This window comes from Mixophyes fleayi, chromosome 1 (genome assembly GCF_038048845.1).
Source record: "Mixophyes fleayi isolate aMixFle1 chromosome 1, aMixFle1.hap1, whole genome shotgun sequence".
NCBI lineage: Eukaryota > Metazoa > Chordata > Amphibia > Anura > Limnodynastidae > Mixophyes > Mixophyes fleayi.
The window spans coordinates 143,572,185-143,593,679 of NC_134402.1; the positions used below are offsets into that span (position 1 = coordinate 143,572,185).

A 21,495-nucleotide genomic window follows, 5' to 3' on the forward strand; every position below is an offset into this window, starting at 1 on the left:
CCCTATGACGCCCACCTCCTCTGCAGGCTCCCGGATACCAACATTGTAAAGTTGGTAAGTATGGAATTGATGTGGCTCAGAATATCACCTTTTAACATTTAATTCTAAATCTTAGGGGGGGTATTCAATTGATGGCATGATCGCCGAAAATCGAGCGCTCAAAAAATATTACCGTTAATATGGTAATTACTTGCTGAATTTCAGCTCGCAGCTCCCTGAGTAGCAAGCTGAAATCCAGCGAGTAAATTACCGTATTAACGGTTTTTACGCGCAGATTACCGTATTAACAGTAATATTTTTCGAGCGTATGATTTTCGCCGATCACGCCGTCAATTGAATACCCCCCTTAATGTTTATTCCAGTGTTAGATCACTAGAACCATTTGTGTTTATGATATGAGTTATAATGAAATTATAATTTCACTCATAAATGCATTATGATATGCAACATGTATATTTTTATTTAAAGTGAGCACAACTTTAAAATGACCAGAAAGTTTTCTAAACTGATTCCACTAAGATGTCTTAGTTTACTATTTAAATACATTATTGTTACAATTTGGAGAAAGTCAATAATGAAATCTGTATTTCATTTGTAGAAAGCAACTTGGCTCCAACATCGTTACAAACGCCACCTACACTCAAACCTTCTGGTAAGGCATTATAGGTGCTTATCTTTTCATTAACATATTGATGATATTTTCTGTCAAAGTACATGTTGGGCAAATAAACTGTTTTGTGTTGGCAAATATGGACACAATTACTTCATTTGCTTTTTGATACACTGGCCAGATGTTGTAAAAACAAATTATATTGTTGTTCCAGAACTAGCAGACAATCAAACAAACAATGGAACCGACATATCAATCAAGCTGAACCAAACAATTGGTAAGACAAATTATAATCTGTCTGTCATTTAGAACCTGGGATTTTTACTGCTGCTATGAATTAAATTACAGTTAGAATTTACAATGGCAATGAAAATGGTACAATACAATGATATAAAATATAAGATTACCATATAACTATATATATATATATATATATATATATATATATATATATATATATATAAATATATATATATATATATATATATATATATATATATATATATATATATAAAAAGCAGGGATACTCTGCACTCACCAAACACATAATTAATGCTGTTCCAAGTACTGTTCTACATTAAAAACAGGGAATGTTAGTTCCACATATTGCAATATATGTTAAGCTGACCAACTCACGCCATATATATGTGTACATATATATATATATATATATATATATATATATATATATATATATATATATATGTATATATATATATATATATATATATATATATATATATATATATATATATTTCCTCTACCTTGATCTCTATTTCATTGTGCCCCCAATTGGCTGTAGCGGTTCATGCCAGGGGTCCTCTCTCTTAGTCAGGGTGTTTTTTGTTTTTAATTCCTAGCAGAGTTTTCAGGCTTCCAATAAGCTTTTTATTTGCTCCAATGGGAAGATCAAAGGGAAGGGTCTTGACAGCGTTACTTGGATTTTTAAAAACATCTGCCCCAAACAGTATCTCCTCTTTGGATCATTAAAGCCATCATGGCACCTGCCAGACTAATGTTAGATTTTTACTTTGTTGGAACAATGATACTGCTCTCTGCAAAACAGTGCTGTACAGCAGCTTGAAAAGATTTGGTGGTACATTAATTAAATAAGATCTATAATTAATTCTCCCTTTATGAGGGTGTAACTCACTAGAGTAAAGGTGTATGTCACCTATTCTAAAAAGAATATAAGCAAGAAAAAGAGGGTAGCAGAATGCCATAAGCACCCAATAACAGTTTTAGAAAGATTATTACATATTTTAATTTACAGATCAATACCATCCTACAACTGCTTCTACCAAAATATTTTCTTCCAATAATCATACTTCAGAAAACGGAACAAACGTAACAACAGTCAGCCCTGCAATCAAGCCAACAGGTAATTGAATTATTGTCAGTTTTACATAAAACAGTAAATATATATGTTCATCAATTATTTTAAGAAGAAAAGAAAATATTTTCCAACTGCAACTCAGATCTAGGGGTAAATGTATCAAGCTGAGAGTTTTCCGGCATGTTTGAAAAACCAATCAGATTCTAGCTATCATTTATTAATTACATTCTACAAAATGATAGCTAAAATCTGATTGGTTGCTATAGGCAACATCTCCACTTTTCAAACCCGCCAGAAATCTCTCAGCTTGATACATTTACCCCCTAGAGGTTAAAAATGTTATTTGATAATAAAACCTACATATTGAATCAGAAAACACTTGAATGTCAACATGTAGCAGAGTTTAAATCATGTTCATGGTTAAATTTGTCTTGAAGAACTTTAGCTGTGTACATACCTATGCAATTATCATACAGATCACTCGATTCACGACCGATTGGTCACAGATAGCAAGAGTGTATACGCCCCAACTATCATGTTTTTTCCTACCAAAACGCATCGCATCTGTTGTTCTGATTTTCTAAACTTCCTAAAAATCACGATCAACGATGGAACAATGTCTTTTCAGCAGATGGTAATGAGAGATGAAGATCACAGATCTGAAGGTAAATTGTGTACACATGAATGTATGTACACATGAATTAGTATGTTCCTTGGGACATTCAACTGTTAGTGAAAGCGTTACAGAAATTTCATCTAAAGTATTGCATAGGCATGTACTCAGCTTAACCTCCAATGATATTGTGGGTCTAAAAAATGGTAGAGAAAGGCATCCTGTTCATATGAGATACAATCCAGAGAATTTGTAGGAAGGTCCTACAGGAGATAGAAGAGCACATGTAACGATCCATGGAATTATTTTTTTTTAAATATCTGCACAGCAGTTGTATTTAACTAGTGTAATGCAAATCCTTCATTTTTGGCACATGTACAGATTTGGTACTGTAGTTTTTAATGGAGCTTTCCAACTCTTTACCATGCGTGAAAAATAATTATCATGATTTGCGTGTTAAGCAGAATTGAATCTTAACAAGTCTAATATTTTGAAATAATTTTTCTTGGCCTTAAAGTGGACCTACTATCCGAAATATGAGAAAAAAACATTTTGACTGTTATTATACACTTATATTGTTATCTACTGTTTTTATTTGCTTCCCCTCTATCATTTGAACTCTGCCGTCTTCCTACCTTGCTTAAACATAGGAATGAAAAAATTCATGAACAATTTTTTTTTCTTTAAAACAGGCCTGTCCAACCTGCGGCCCTCCAGATGTTGTGAAACTACAAGTCCCAGCATGCCCTTCCAGCTATCAACTGGTTGTCTACTGGCAAAGCATGCTGGGACTTCTAGTTTCACAACATCTGGAGGGCCGCAGGTTGGACAAGCCTGCTTTAAAATAAAAGTTGATTGTAAACACATATCCTGCAATTTTTTATACATATCAGCAGGGCCGGACTGGGACTAAAAATCAGCCCTGTCATTTAAAGCACACAGGCCCACCTGTTGTGGGCTTCATGCACTATATTGTTGCGTGCTGATGCTGGGGTAGTGTGCGTTGCTGGGGCAGTACAACATGATGTAGTATGAGTATGTGTGTGTGTGTGGGGGGTATTTATTTCTCCTAATGACCCGCAAACTTACATTATTAGTACCCCAATTACATCAATAAATACCATAACAATACATTATTTATACCAAAATTACAGCAGTAAAAAAAAACCCACACACTCATACTACATCAATACCCACCCATATTACAGCAACCGGCATTACCCCCCCCCCTCATTACAGCAACCAGCATCACTCCCACATTACAACAACCGTTGTCACACCCCACATTACAGCAACCAGAATTACCCCCCCCACATTACAGCAACCAGCATCACCCCCACATTACAGCAGCCAGACTTCCTCCCCCCCCCACACATTACAGCAACCAGCATCACTCCCCACATTACAGCAACCAGCATCACTCCCACATTACAGCAACCGACATCATCCCCACATTACAGCAATACTCTCTCCTACTTATTAGCAATACTAAGCCCCAAACACACTACAACATTGCCACCACTACGTCACCCCATACTACAGTAATTCCCCCAATTATACAGGCGCCACTGTAGGAAACCAATGTTTTGCTATTTTCAAATCTCCCACAAGATAGCAACAACAGAATACTTACACACATATAGGTAACAGGTACTCTTTTCCCTCACTTAAATAGTAATGGCAGAATTTTCATGAATCATTCCACATGAAATAAAACTCTAACAAATATATCAGAAAAAACATAACTATTGAACGATCATTTGAACCCACGTGGCCGCATAAAAAGTATTTCCATCTACAGCAAAATGTCAGAGAAAAATATTTTTTTTACTACAGTAACTGGATATGCATCTTTTCTAGTCATTTTAAATAACACAGTATATAAATTAAGGGGGATAGAGGAGGTGGGTGAGAAATAATTGGATGTGATCCATCAGTTTGATTAGATAGGAAACATTTAGATTATTTACCTGGAGATGTCTACCCCCTTGACTCACAGGCAGGGCCGACAAGAGGAATTTTGGGCCCCGGTACAGCAACTTCATTGGGCTCCCGTCATATTCAACAATGAGAGACTTGCCTTTGGCATAAATTCATATTATGCCACACGATAGTGCCCACCGCTCATAATATGTCACATCACAGTGCCCTCAGGTCATATTATGCCACATAATATTACCCTCAATTCATATTTGGTCATGCAGTAGTGCCCACAAATCATATTATGGCATAGTAGTGCCCCCAAATCATATACCATACAGTAGTGCCCCCAAATCATATTATGCCACAATTGTGCCCACAAATCATATTATGCCACAATAGTGCCCACAAATTACATTATGCCATACAGTAGTGCCCCCAAATAACAGTATGCCAAATCAATAGTAGTGACCAGGCAAAAACTCATTCACAAATAAAAATTGGTACAGCATATCAGATACTGAGAGTGTGAGTCCCAGGAGCAGCTTAATACCCCGTTTACAATGCAAGGAAAAATAGATATATTGACACAATCAAAGATAAAATGTATGACAAGCAGCGTTTTTTCCTCTTAATTAAAATTCTCTGTACAGATAAATATGCAAGAAACATCACAGCACAATAATGAGCGATACATAGTGTTTTAAACATCATTGGATACACAGTAGTGCTCCCAGTTCAAGAAAAGATGGTGAAAAACACATCGGACATGAGAAAATATATGAACTTACCCGATTATGGCATCCTGTGTTCTGTTCTTCTTCTGGGCGCGCTGGGCGAGGAGTGATCAGCAGCTGTCGGCTCACACAGGCAGTCGGGAGCACAGGCCGAGGGCAGTGGTCGTAGTGGAAATTTAGAAGTGGGGGTATAGAAAATATACCTGAATGGAGTATGAAGGCTTGATTTTTTTTTAACACTTGTCCCCTCTGTGCATTACCATTCTTCATTACTTACTACCTGTGTTTTATGATGGCTGCATCCCTGACATTCCCATTCTGAAGATGTCTCTCCCTTTACACTTTCTTTTAGCTATGCCCCTGCACCATTTTATCCTTTGTCCCTCTCACTCCTCTTCCTGCACCCCCTTCCCCCTGGCTCTCACCCCTCTTCCTGCACAACCTTCCCCCTAGCACTGTCACCCCTCTTCCAGCACCGCACTGTCAGCCCTCTTCCAGCACCCCCTTTCCCCCTGACTCTGTCACCCCTCTTCCAGCACCCCTTTTCCCCCTGGCTCTGTCACCCCTCTTCCTACACCCCCTTTTCCCCCTGGCTCTGTCACCCCTCTTCCTGCACCCCTTTCCCCCTGGCTATCACCCCTCATCCAGCACCCCCTTTTCCCCCTTGCTCTCACCCCACATCCAGCACCCCTTTTCCCCCTGGCTCTCACCCCTCTTCCAGCACCCATTTTCCCCCTGGCTCTCACCCCTCTTCCAGCACCCCCTTTTCCCCCTGGCTCTGTCACCCCTCTTCCAGCACCCCTTTTCCCCCTGGCTCTGTCACCCCTCTTCCAGCACCCCTTTTCCCCCTGGCTCTGTTACCCCTCTTCCTGCACCACCTTTTCCCCCTGGCTCTTTCACCCCTCTTCCTGCACCCCTTTCCCCCTGGCTGTCACCCCTCATCCAGCACCCCCTTTTCCCCCTGGCTCTCACCCGACTTCCAGCACCCCTTTTCCCCCTGGCTCTCACCCCTCTTCCACCTGGCTCTCACCCCTCTTCCAGCACCCCCTTTTCCCCCTGGCTCTCTCATCCCTCTTCCAGCACCCCCTTTTCCCCCTGGCTCTCACCCCACTTCCAGCACCCCTTTTCCCCCTGGGTCTCACCCCTCTTCCAGCACCCCTTTTCCCCCTGGCTCTGTCACCCCTCTTCCTATATCCCCTTTTCCCCCTGGCTCTGTCACCCCTCTTCCTGCACCCCTTTTCCCCCTGGCTCTCACCCCTCTTTCACCTGGCTCTCACCCCTCTTCCAGCACCCCCCTTTCCCCCTGGCTCTCTAACCCCTCTTCCACTGCCCCCTTTTCCCCCTGGCTCTCACCTCACTTCCAGCACCCCTTTTCCCCCTGGGTCTCACCCCTCTTCCAGCACCCCTTTTCCCCCTGGCTCTCACCCCTCTTCCAGCAACCCCTTTTCCCCCTGGCTCTCACCCCTCTTCCAGCAACCTCTTTTCCCCCTGGCTCTCACTCCTCTTCCAGCACCCCTTTTCCCCCTGGCTCTCACCCCTCTTCCAGCACCCCCTTTGTCCCCTGGCTCTCACCCCTCTTCCAGCACCCCCTTTTCCCCCTGGCTCTCACCCCTCTTCCAGCACCCCCTTTTCCCCCTGGCTCTCTGTTCTCTTCCTGCACTCATTCCACCCTGGCTCTCTCACACTCCTGACAACCCCCCCCCTTGCAAAAATCGGGGCAACCCCCCCCCCGCGAAAATCACGGCACCCCCCGCAAAAATCGCGGCTCCCCCCCCCCACTGCGGAAATCGTGGTACCTCTGCGTGATCCCCTCCCTCATTCAGAGAAATAAAATTATGCAAAAACTGTGTCCACATTACAGGGCACAGTGCAGAGTGATCCAGTGCAACGGAGATGGCTGGTTCCTGGGGAGGAGCCAGCCATCAGAAAGCCAGGGGAAGTGTCGGGCTGGCCCATCTAGCCACTGGCCCTTCTGGCATTTGCCAGAAGTGCCAGATGGCCAGTCCGGCCCTGCATACCAGTGTGGTTTTAGATGTGAACACACAGAAGTCTGAAAGAATTTTCCCTCTAAAACCTTGCTCTCTTTTACTGGCCCGAGTTTGAAGAATTGCTATATTTATGTGAAGATATTGGGTACTGATTCATTAAGGAAAATAAAGCAAAAAAAAATGAGTAAGTTTGAACCTTGACAAAACCACATTGTATTGGAGAGGGAGGTAAATTTAAAATGTGAGGACAGATTTATAATTGGGGTAGAAATATCATAGATAAACTTTTAAATGTCACTGTATAAAATAAAGCTATCAAGTATTTGTGTCCTACACGAAAAAACTGCCAGTATTTTTATTATGTGCAAAATAATAAATTAATTTGCACCACTTTGCAATGTAACATGGTCTTGCCAAGGTTCAAAGTTTCTCGTTATTTTACTTTCCTTAATGAATCAAGCCCTTTGTGTTAATTTCCCACAACAAATCTTAATAGCATATCTATCTACACATGCTATTCATTCAGTTTTGTGACAAGCTGGAGTAGCCAGCTGCAGTGTTTATCTCCGATTATGGGTTGGGTTTAATTAAAACTCATTAATGAATCTCTTATGCAGTGCTTTATCTGAATGGTCTATCATCGCTGCTATATTTGAGCTGATATTTGTAACACTCAGCAAGGCTATCTGACATAATAACTAGAACAATAAACAGTGCAATATTTGTAAATGAGTGAGACTTGCATCCATCTATACTGCTTTCAGGTGCTTTATTAGTATACATAAAACACAAATGTAATTATTTTTAAGGGTTGGTTGTATGAGGCACTTGTCCCAATCACCATTTTTTGTAATTCATTTCCTAGGAATCTGTAGGGAATAAATTACAACAAATGTGAATTTTCATACATTAAAATGCCCAAACTTGTAGTTTTATTTTGTTTGTTTGTCTAATAGTGATTAACTTGCCCATATTGGTCAATTGTTGTATATACTTCAACTGTTTCTGAAATTTTGTGAAAGGTATGAGGATAACTCCACTTTAGTTTTCATTTCAATCTGATCTAAGTCTCTGCCCAGTTGACTTTAGCTGAGAGTTAGGTGGTCAGTTGCTGCCCAGCTGTTGCTGTTAGTAGAACACCCAGTCTGCTTAATATATACCTCCCGGGCTGTGCAGTGACATAATGAGGGAACAGAAGAGGTGGGAGTGACGATGACTAGATAACAGACACATGAGGATGAGATTGAAATAAAGAAACCTTTTTATAGACTATTCATTTCATATTGCACATATTCTCTTTGTCTAACATAATTAGAACCTTTTAATGTACAGTATTTATCCTCAATAGTCAGTGGAGAGAATGTCTTACTCAGGTATAAGTGTAGTTTACTTCAATTAAATATAATTTCTATGGAAACTTTACTTCTGGGAAGATGCATGAAAGTACATTGCACTCGGTGCTTTCTAAGAAGATCTTGAGCGACTGCCCATCATGATATTCTCACTGAACACTGTTATAATGTAATTTATGTTTTTTACATATACTTTCATAAGGATTTATAGCGTCATGATGACCAAAGTAGATACCAAGCCATACAATAAAGAGGATAAGAAAACAGGGACAGGAGGTGTCATTTACCAACTTCCTGGAAGAAAATTGTCCTGGCAGAGCTTTTCATTTTATCCACATTGAATATATATAGGAGCATACCAACATTACAGTTTGTGGAGCTGCCCTGTTTGCTGACCTTTGCATGACTGGTGTTCCTGGAAATGTGCGTTGTAAAAAGAGTAGGGTACTTAAATGTATATTACTTAATTATGGCCAAAAGTTTTGAGATTGACACAAGTATTGGTTTTCACAAAGTTTACTGCTTCAGTGTTTTTAGACCTTTTTGTCATATGTTCCTATGGTATACTAAAGTAAAATTACAAGCATTTCAGAAGTGTCAAAGGCTTTTATTTACGATTACATTAAGTTTAGGCAATATTTGAAGTGTTGACCCTTCTTTTTGAAGGCCTCTGCAATTCACCCTGGCATGCTGTCAATCAAGTTCTGGGCCACATACTGACTGATGGCCGCCCATTCTTGCCTAATCAATGCTTAGAGTTTGTCAGACTTTGTGGGTTTTTGTTTGTCCACCCACCTCTTGAGGATTGACCACAAGTTAACAATAGAATTAAGGTCTGGGTAGTTTCCTGGCAATGGACCCAAAATTTCGATGTTTTGCATCCCGAGCCATTTAGTTATCACTTTTGCCTTATGGCAAGGTGCTCCATCATGCTGGAAAAGGCATTGTTTGTCACCAAACTGTTTTTGGATGGTTGGGGGAAGTTCCTTTTGAAGGATGTTTTAGTATCATTCTTTATTCATAGCTGTGTTTTCAGGCAAAATTGTGAGTGAACCCACTTCCTTGGCTGGGAAGCAACCCCACACATGAATGGTCTCAGGATGCTTTACTGTTGGCATGACACAGGACTGAGGGTAACGCTCACCTTTCCTTCTCCAGACAAGCATTTTTCCAGATGCCACAAACAATCTGAAAGGACATTTATCAGAGAAAATTACTTTACCCCAGTCCTCAGCAGTCCAATCCCTTTACCTTTTGCAGAATATCAGTCTGTCTCTGATGTTTTTCCTGGAGAGATGTTGCTTCTTTGCTGGCCTTCTTGACACCAGGCCATCCTCCAAAGGTCTTCGCCTCACTGTGCATGCAGATGCACTCACACCTGCTTGCTGCCATTCCTGAGCAAGCTCTGCACAGGTTGTGCCCCGATCCCGCAGCTGAATCAACTTTAGGAGATTATCCTGGCGCTTGCTGGATGTTCTTGGGCGCAGTGAAGCCTTCTTCACAACTATTGAACCTCTCTCCTTGTAGTTCTTGATGATTGGATAAACGGTTGATTTAGGTGCAATCTTACTAGCAGTAATATCCTTGCCTGTGAAGCCCTTTTCTGCAAATCAATGCTAACTGCACGTGTTTCCTTGCAGATAACCATGGTTAACAGAAGGAGAACAATGATTTTAAGCACCATCCTCCTTTTAAAGCTTCCAATCTGTTACTCTAACTTAAACAGCATGACAGAGTGATCCCCAGCCTTGTCCTCATCAACACTCTCACCTGTGTTAACGATAGGATCACTGACTTGATGTCAGATGGCCATTTTGTGGCAGGGCTGAAATGCAGTGGAAATGTTGTTTTTGGGATAAAGTTTATTGTCAAGGCAAAGAGGGACTTTGAAATTAATTGCAATTCATCTGATCACTTTTCATGACATTCTGGAGTATATGCAAATTGCCATAATAAAACCTGAGGCAGCAGACTTTGTGAAAAATAATATTTGGGTCATTCTCAAAACTTTTGGCCATGACTGTACATGATGAGCTCTGCCACTTTACCTCTGATGCCCTGCTAAACAGGTAACACTGTTGTAAATGCACCACCTCCAGCCCTTGAACCATGATTAAATATTTCCACACTTACAAAGCACAACCTCTTGGATACACACCCCACAACCTCTCTGCTATGCACCCCACAACCTCTCTGCTATACACCTCACAACCTCTCTGCTATGCACCATGCAATCTTTCTGTTATGCACTGCTCAACTCTTCCTCTATGCACCACACAACCACTGTGCTACAGAGAGCACAGCCTATCTGCTATGCATAGCAATTTATTTCCCCTCTGCTACACAGCACACATCCTTTATGCTATGCATTGCACCACATCTCAGCTATACACAGCACAACCTGTATGCTATGCACAGTACAAACTCCATTGTTTTCAGTATGTGCACACTGAAACTGCACTCTGTTTTTAAAAGCATCCATATTACACCACTGTCCCAGTAATCATATCTCACACAATTTCAATATCAATCACTGCCCCAAGCATCCCTGTTCTATAATATCCATGTAGCACTGGCAGAAAACATCATTCAAGTATTAGGAGAGTTTCTGGGCATTAGGAACCCCCCCCCCCCCCCCCACACACACACACACACACACTAAATGTAAGCCTGCTTACTGTATTTCCGTTAGGCCAGGCTACTTTGCATTGCACTTTTTAATCTTTAGATACAAGGGTTGTTTCTACCGCCTGTTTGTCTTCAGTGGCTATTACCCTTTAATACATGGTTGCTCGCAGTACTATACAGAAGTGTTGTACTATATTCATTTATTATCTACAACTGTATTGTGAATTGGAAAGTATTTACAATTCCTCATTAGCTACATTAACATATAAAATGGGGCTCTTGTTTTTTTTTTATTGATTTTTTTTTTGTTAAATAATTTAACAATTGAAATTTTGATTCCGAAGTCATTATTTCATAGTATTATATTATTTTATATTATGTTATTTCATTTGTCACCTTACTGCAATTATAATAATGAACTGCGACCACCATGGACATAATACCAGTCCCAAGACTCCTTATTAATCTGGTTATTACACTAGGTTACTTTACCTTGTGGCCTTACAGACCAAGTTACAGTAATTCTGTCATTAGAAGTTACATCTACCATAAATAACATTTTGCAGCTTATGCAAACAATTTTTTGCTGTTATTACATGTTATGAGCACAGTTTTCTTGTTGCAAGGACTGGATATATATTTTAAGGGTATTTCTTTTTAAGAATGTATTTGTTCGGAGGTACGTCTATCCCTTCATAAGAAATACAATCAGGATTAATGACATATACATTCAGAACAATGCAGGCCATTACATTTCAAGCAATAGCAAGTATGAAGTCTTTTTTGATTATCAACAGCGGAAAGGGGGTAAGAAAGAGGAAGGAGAGAGGTGGAATGATAACTATGGGGAGAGGAGCCATTTGAAGAGATTATGTGCAAAGGAACCTTAAAAGTACCACAGAAGATTCACATGGGCACTTTGCTAAAGTGGGATTTGGCCAATTGTTTGGGATTACATATGAAGAGAAAGCCTTTAATGGATCAGGGTATCCTATATCTTTACAAAAAATTAGGAGTATAATATTCAAATATGTGGATTGTGAGATTAATGGTCAGTCCAACAATCCAGTCAGCAATAACAGGTAGCCATTGTTAGAGTATTTAAATATTTTTTGCTCACTGAAGACCTACTGACTTAAAAGATAGCGACATAATAAAATTTAAACAACCATCACCTTCCACCTTCCTTTAATTCTAATTGTATTGATCTTGATTAAGGAAAAACAAACCACCTGGTGCAGCATTTTCAATGTTAGTGTATGTGTGTTGGGGAGGGGGTCCTGCCCGACCCCAGAAATGGCAAACGGATAAATTCCCTGCAAAAATGGGCCTCATAATATCCTCCAGTAATAATAGCTGCAGATTTACATTTATACCTCTTTTTATGCACGACAGGATTTTATTCGCCTTTGCAGCCACTGCCTGGTACTGTGTGCTACGTCTCAGCTTCCTGCCAGCTAGCATTATTACTAATTCCTTTTCCATTTCCATTTTCCCCAGTGTTATTCCATTTAACATGTAACTAGCCAAGTAAATACTACAGACTAGGTGCATAACCTACATTTATTTACATTAACTATCATTTGCCATGTCGCACTCCAATTTCACATATCATGTATTTTTAGTGTCATCAACAAATATGGACACCTTACATTGTAGGCCATCTATGAGTTCATTAAATGGAAGAATAAAAAGACAGGACCCAATACTGCAGTACACCAATACTTTAGCCCAGTCTGAATATGTTCCATTTACAACTACACTTTATCTTCTGTGCACCAGTTCACCACCCTTGCACATACTTTTTCCATAGACCTATTCCCCTTACCAGACTTATGTACCAGCCTGTTTAGTTGAACAGTATTTAACACTTCTGCATAATTCAAATATGTAATATCAATTGCACTACCAAGATCCAATTAAAACTTTCCACCTCATAAAAAATGTTTGTATTTGTTGAGCATAACAAGTCCTTACGTTTTATTTTCCAAAGAGTTTATTCCTCAGACAGCTGCTGTTTTTCCTCTATGTGGTACTAGTGCACACTGCTGGCACCATCATTATTAACATGATGATTTTGCAAACATGTAACAAATAAATGACAGCACCCTAATTGAACTAGCACATATGAGATGACTTGTTCTGTCTGTCATCTTAATTTAATCATTTTTTTTTATACTCATAATTTTAGCAGAATAGCAGTGAAAGAAATCCAGGAATGCTGCAGTCATTTTCTCATAATTGGACAGTTACAGAAAGAGTACACAATTGACTGCCTTCTAGGTCATGTTTTATTGTGTTAGCAGCTGCAGTATTTTTCAGTCTTAACAAGCAATGTTACAGTGTATCCCAAGAGCCATAAGTTGCAATAATATGGCAATAGTGTGTAGTTAAGAAATTTACCCTATTAAATAACAAGGTAAACACAACTCATGGCTTACATTGTAACACTAACATAGGAACAGCTGTTCAGAATATAGCTTACTCTGCCTCAGATATGGTCAATTGTGGTTCTAAGATTTTAGATATTTCTGCAAAACAACAAATTATTATATCAGTGAGTTTTCGTGGACATGATGAGATCAATTCAATAAAATGCACTAGGCCATATTCAATCTCTAGCTTTATCGTTCTTAATAATCTTAATACTCAATCATCTTTTATCTCTGGAATGATCCACTATCCATTAGAATGTAGTCTATCAATTCGCTAGGAACTAGTGGCTTCACAGTAGCAGGAAGCATTTTGTATCTCATGTCTCAGGGATGTCACTAGTTCTGTTAAATTGAAATGCTTCATTCCCATGAATGTTGGTTCATCCCAAAACTTGGCTACCTCCACTATGTGTATATGAAAGGTATGCTTAAGGCCAAATAAGCTAAGTTGCTTTCCACTTGGCAAGGGATCATGGGCCTGAATTATTAAGGATCTTAACTTAAGAAACTTCTTATTTAAGTCTCTTGGACAAAACCATGCTACAATGCAAGGGGTGCAAATTAGTATTCTGTTTTGCACATAAGTTAAATACTGACTGTTTTTTCATGTAGCACACAAATACTTGATAGCTTATTTGTACACTGAAATTTAAAGTTGATATTTGTGTGCTACATGAAAAAGCAGTCAGTATTTAACTTATGTGCAAAACAGAATATTAATTTGCACCCCTTGCATTGTAACATGGTTTTGCCCAGGAGACTTAAATAAGAAGTTTCTTAAGTTAAGATCCTTAATGAATCAGGCCCCAGATCACTGCTTGCACCCTAGTTTCATATTTATAACACGATATATGCGTTTCTCTTTCTTATTTCAATCTCATGGAAACCAATGTGGCCTACTACTCTATATTGTGACTTTAATAAGCTAAGTGGGATTTTTTTTACAAACTCCACAAAAGCCCATTTAAATAGTTAGAAGCAAGTGTGTACATATACTCTTGTTATGGCTGTAGCTATGTTAAGGACCCACTATGGCAGGCTTCTGTTATCTATGGCTGTCCAGCTGGCAGTTGTCCATGGCTTCCTTTGGCCTCCCTCTATCCTGACTGCTCAGAACTTCCGTAGACTCTGCAGTATGATGTCACTTTTTCTCTGGGATCTGGACTGCAGCAGGCGTATAACACATATGTTGCCTTCTTAATGAAAGTAAATGCAATTATTATACAGGTTGTAATACAAAAATAACTGTGAATATAGAATAACTTAATAAATTCATCTCTGCAGAAGGATCATTTAAATAAATAAATGAATCCACATTTTCTCTGGTTTTATCAAATGTTTTCAGGATCATCTCTGACATGGAAATTGCATTCACAGCATTGTTTTACATTTGAATTAGCTGTGAACAAGTGTCACAAACAGTTAATCACATTGCTGCAGTACAGAGCAATGTATAATTTATCACAGTACATGATACTCTAAAAAAATAGGAATTAGTGATAATTTGAAAGAGATATTATACCAAACTGAATTCAACATGTTTTATTTGCATCACATTTAAAAACTATGAAACTTAAATGTCAGTACAACAGATGTTATAATATTCTTATGGTTTTTTTTTGCTGTGCATGTTTGCAATCGTGTTGTTATCTTTAAAATAGGCACTTAAAATGCATGGATACAACCAGCTGAATTGCATTAAGTTGTGATTGGCCAAGAGGTTCGGCACCAGAAGGGAGTACCTGGTGGAAGGAGGTCTGGGAGCACACATACACTTGTGTGATGCCCACATACACTCATGTAACATCCTTATTTCACCAGTTACACTGGCAGCCGAGACTCCTGGCCTTTTGTGATCCCTGATTAGATCCTACTGGGGGTATCCATCCCCTTTAAGTTGGCTACATATTGGGAAATCCAAACTGGACTGCTGACCATAACCAATATTTCCCCATGACCCATATCTAGTTGGGATCGATAATGTATTGATTGAACTGGATAGATAACCTCATGTGTAAGTTATTTGGCACAGTGGCCAATTACAGTTCATAGGCTTGTTGTGATCCGGTCATTCAGCCCTATCACCCAGTGACTAGGTCTGCACAGTCTCTCCACATGTGTAGCCTAAGTGAATACAGATCTAATTGTCAGACAGGACGCCCAGATCACATGTTGTGTGGTGTAATATTATAAACATAACATTGCATGGGAATTTCAGCGTATCATTATTTTGTTTACTAATTTATAACATTTAAAAACTAAGTTGCGTGCCACTTGGCAAGGGCTCAAAAAACTGCAGAAATACTATGCTGTTTATCTCCTATGAAATCTATTGGAGTTACGTCAGATACCCTTAGGTGCCCACAATTGCTAATCCCTGATGTATTTTAATAATCACAATGCATATAAACTGAGTCTAATCTCTACATTTGGTGCTTACAGCTGCTATGCACCAAAAGGTAACTATTTTGGGAAATGTGACTTGTACATAAAATGTAACAGATATTGATGGTTATTTGTTAGTGCACCCCCAATGCATTTCTAACCTTTTACTGATATTATAAAAAAAAAGCCATTGGAAGTTGGAAACCCAAATCTATCTGTAAAGTAGGTAGGTTAAATGGCCACAGCCTTTGCTCCCTCATTAGGTGTTGTGAGACAAAGTGAGTGTTGAGCTCCACCTAGAGGCCCTGTAGGAAATTACTTTTGCATTCACAAGAAAAACACATGTACCTCACATTTTAACAATGAGGCACAAGGCAATGACCCGCACAGTATTTATAAATCATCCAATAATACGCATGGATATTTGTAGATGCAGCAGCAAACACATTAAGAACATTAATGTAATAGTAAAGCATATTAATTTACCATAACAGAGGTAAATTCTTGAAATGAACATCAAACATTATTTTGTATTCACATTTTAATGACCAAATATAATAAGCACCAGCTGTGGCAGCAATACAACAGCAAAAATACAGTGCATATTAAATAGAAATAACAAACTTCCCAAAAATGAATGAGATCCATTTAGCCAAAACATTTATTAATCATTTACTCAAATCTTGCATTTTAGCTCGGCACATCATAACAATGATTTTCAAGTCAGAATTTCAAAATTGTTGCTTTTAATGCTATGTAAATGAGTGCTTGGTATTTATCACACACAGTTTACCCTTTTCAGCAAAAGAGGGGTGCAGAAATTGTCAGCTTTGTAAACACTTTGATAATAGACATGTATTGACAATTGCATGAAATAATAATAAATAACGTACTACCTTAACATACTACCTTACTTTAAACCTTATTAGTTGTGAATGGTGAAAATATATTATTAATAAACTAATGAGAATCGAGAGAGAATTGTCTACACTCGCCTCACACGCTTCCTTTCCGCAAACAACCTATTGGATCCTCTTTAATCTGGCTTTTGTTCTCAACACTCCACAGAGACTGCGTTGACAATGATTTAATCACTGCTAAAACTAAAGTCCATTACTCTCTTTTAATTCTCCTGCAACTCTCTGCTGCATTTGACACTGTTGACCACTCTCTTCTCACACGACCGCTGCAATCCCTAGGTCTTGAAGGCACCGTCGTATCGGGTTGGGTACGTCTTAACGGTGACGAGAACCCCGACATCTTGACACTTACACAAAAATTCCAATTTGACCAAAAAATGAATACAATATATACACAGACTTACCTGGAAACTGAAGATCCAGATTTCCGATGGAAGTGGCATGCTGACAGGCAGTGTTTTCCGAAGATCCAGCTGTCCGGCACTTCAATTTGACGTCAGTGCACCCTACATTAATGTTAATTTAAATCGGCAATGTCTGGACCCGGCAGGCTGTCTTTAAACACTTCACCTGCAGCTTTAAATGAACATTAATGTAGGGCGCACTGACGTCAAACTGAAGTGTCAGACAGCTGGGTCTTTGGAAAGACTGCCTGTCAGCATTCCGCTGCCATCGGAAATCTGGATCTTCAGTTATCAGGTAAATCTGTTTATATTGTATTTGTTTTTTTGTCAAATCGGAATTTTTGAGTAGGTGTCAAACGTGTCGGAGTTCTCGTCACCATTTTTGCAGTGTCTTGTGTAAGATATGTGCATATTCTGTAAATGTTTTTTACATGTATGAAACATAATTGCCATTGTACAATTACAAAATATAATGAACAGTAAACATTTGACAATGAGATTAAATTCACAGCTAGTAACTTGCTAGAATTAATGTAGAGGCTAGAAATATTGGTAAACTTCTGTAAGACTTTGTTCAAATTAGGTACAGATGCCATGGGTTTTTGTGGTAGGAGGACCACATTATTGCAAAACAGCCATTTGATGGTGTTGTGCACCTAGATTTGGGCAGATATACCTTGATTTCACCAAGTGCATGATTTGGCTGAGCAAGAGGAGTGAGGAGTTGTGTCCAGTGAGGATGTTCCTTGCTAAGGCATGCCGGTGCACCTAGCGAATCAAAATAAGACTTCATTTTGTGTTAGATTATTGAAATAAGATAAAGGGTAGAGAGGGGACAGTTTTAGTAGCATTTCCTGAGATGTGGAAAGACACATGCCTTAGCAAGGAACATATTGTGTCTGGGTGGAAATACTTGCAAGTCAGCTTTTTCAACAGTCGGGAATAGCTAGATGTCTGGAATAACAGTTTTGTGATGAGGATGTAGGGGGTAAGTAGTGTTGTTGTGATGATAGTCGTAAAAATGACTACCACCGTACCAATCACAATCTCTTGGTTGTGTTTTGTGATAGGTCCTTTGTTTTTTGGCCAGGGCTGATATCAAAGGCAGATATAGAATTTATGGAGGGGGGATTCCAAATGTTTGAAGCCCAAAGAATAACACTACTCACACAGGGGCGAACAGAGGATTGTCGGGGGGGGGGGGGGATTTCCCCCCCGACCCCAAAAAAAACCACCCCCCGTGAGAGCTGCTGCGCATGCGCAGCAGCTCCGTTTCTTCAGCGCTGTCCTATACAGCAGCCGCGGCGCTGTCTAAGAAGCGTCCGCGGCGGTGCTGTATACACTACAGCACCGCCGCGGACGCTTCTTTGACAGCGCCGCGGCTGCTGTATAGGACAGTGCAGCTATAGCGGCCACTTAGTTAGCGCAGGGGGGGGGGGGTTTCTGGAGACTCAGAAACCCCCCTGCATGCGCCACTGTCACAATAATAATAGAATTCGAAAAGTGCGAGGTATATAAATGTAATAACATATGTTAATTACTTGAAAGAATAAAAAAGAAGTATATTAATGTAAAGCAAAATACCTTAATATTAACCTCCGTTACATTAACCCATCTTGAGCATATTACCACATTAATATAATACTTTACAAATTAATACAACTCTATAAAATTAATGCTAATCTTCCCTCACATCCAATTGCTTCACATCCCTCTCAGCGGCAAATAAACTGCAGAGGATCACAGGTAACTTACTTTGTGCACCCTCCTCCCTAAAGTCACATAAAACACATTATAGTAAGTAAGAACAGTACATTAGGGCTAACAATAAAAAAGAACAATAATAGTGGCCATTTTCTTGAAGCCAAAGTTCATTAAAATGTAGGCAGATTACAGCAAAAATGAATCCTAGACTGCAAACAAAGAGGTATAGTTTATGACTGTAATGCAATAACTAACTGGCCAGATCCTATAAGCTTTTTCCTCCTTCCAACCCACATAACTGTTCTGACTGGAATGTGGAGTGATATCTAGTTAATGGGAAATCCTCCCAAAGTACGATCCTGGTAATAGTGGCCATTTTTCTGGCGGCTCTGACTGGGGAAGGGCGTGCACATTACTAATTTTGTCTAGTCGGTGCTAGTGCACCTTTAATATGTTAGATTTCTGTGGGTTGAGTCAGCAGCTGCCTTAATATCAGAGAAGGAAAGTCTTTTTAAGAGTTTTCCTGCACTGTCTGCCTAAATATGTGCTTGTTTCCCATGAGAAGGATTACAGCTTCACAGGTTGTCATACTGAGACAAATATAGCAATTAAATTCAACCATGGTTGGTTAGTTAATGATATGTTACTAAATTGGTTCTATAAATAAATCTATGTTGGAACAATTTTCCAGTAAACATATTCTGTGCCAGGTAGATTTTTTTTCACTATCGCTACTAGAAATATTATTCCTTGCCAATGGGAGTGTCCTTACCTTTTTCGGATAGTTGTTCAGCCTCACAATTCTATTACTATTACCCAGTGAATAGATATATACTCTCATTTTAAGTGCTGTACATGAACCTGCTTATTTTTCAAACTTTATGTCCTTGATTACCCCCAAAATTGAAAACTGTATCTGCTTTTTTAACTTAATACACAAATCTTATATGATACCTTTGGTATATGATGCAGCCCCATACTAATGGAGGTGATAGTAATATTTAGTATACTGTAGGACAATTGTCTCACATGAACACATGAAACAATATACAGTAAAGACTAAAGATGAACTCATCACTTTCTCACTAGTGTTGCACCCTAAAGTTTTGTCTGCTGGTAAATGCATTGACATTTCTCTGACCCTGTATATATGTTTTAATGAATGCATTAACTGTGAGTTAAATATAAGAAAACTGTTATTTGCATATATTTAATACATTTTAGTTATACATATATTTGTCCGCACAAACTGCTTTTTTAAACCCCATTCGATCATACATCTTTTAGAACTACATATACTGGGTATAACATACTAAAGTCCAATCTCAATATAGGGCCCCCTAGTGCAGCTTAAGAAACCCTGCTTTAAACAATACTGTGCAGTGATTATGTCTATTGAAAATATTTAAGTTGTGTTTCTGTCACACTGCCTTTAGTGCTTTGCTTTCCTCACCCTTGTACTAATATTTTGTCACATGTCAAGTTATTTGACATGTCTGTGGCTCTTTCATTTAGTAGAAGTGTCATACCCATAATGTAGGTAACAGCAATGACTAAACAAATGCTTGGCAGGATAGAACTTATTGGGCTCAGACTGGAATTTTGCTGCAGTCTGATCCTGACATATCTGAGAAAATCTCATCTCCAAAAGCAATAGCACAATTTAGTGAATTATAGTGTATCCACTAATGTGCATATATGCTGGGCCTCTCTGGGTCTACTGCCAGCCTGATTGGACATGCTTTTTCATAACACTATACATTATCCCAACTCTCCAGTGTAAAATATAAGGATTTTTTTTAACATTAATATTTTTTTATTAAGGGTTTTCAGTTTTGGGAAGGTAAAAAGCAAAAAGGGAAAGAGGAACATAAGCTACTCCAATGGAAGAGGGTACATTGTGGGGAATGAACATAATAAAATGCATAAATCAGCGTAAATATATATATATATATATATTCCATCAATATAAACAAGAACATTGTGAGACCGAGAAGGCATGTAATATAAATAAGAAAAGCTAGTCAGGTGTGGGTTGGGGAGATTCAAGCCAATGGACCTGTATTGAGGATGTCACTAGGGGAGACAGATTAGGAAGGGCTCTCTCTCCATCAGTGATGTACCCATTCCAACTAAACCACTGTATGAAAGGGGAAGATGCAGCACGAGAGTAGCGCATGCCTTGCTTCTCCATCTCAAAACTAGATTGATCCTTAGAGATGATTTTGTGAAGAGAAGGGAGTGTCGGAGCCTTCCAGACTTGGGCTATGGAGGCTCGAGTGGTAATTAGGATATGGCCAATCACATACTTGTCACAGGATGGGATGTGGGAGGAAAGGGAGTAATGGAGGAGCACCAGTTCAGGGGAGAAAGGAAGTGTGGGGTGAATCACATCTCGCATTTGGCTGAAAATGTCTGAACTACTGGGCACCTCCAAAATATTTCAATAATATCACCAATCTC

The 21,495-nt window shown here is 39.2% G+C and overlaps 1 protein-coding gene across 1 annotated transcript in view; it reads left to right on the forward strand.

Annotated features, from left to right (window-relative positions):
- Positions 1-21,495, forward strand: part of EMCN (endomucin) — an 85,606-nt gene that overhangs the window by 36,022 nt on the left and 28,089 nt on the right. The window contains exons 5-7 of the mRNA XM_075201182.1: positions 599-652; positions 825-887; positions 1,884-1,991. Coding sequence (XP_075057283.1) covers positions 599-652; positions 825-887; positions 1,884-1,991 — 225 coding nt within the window. The remainder of the gene's footprint in view (positions 1-598; positions 653-824; positions 888-1,883; positions 1,992-21,495) is intronic.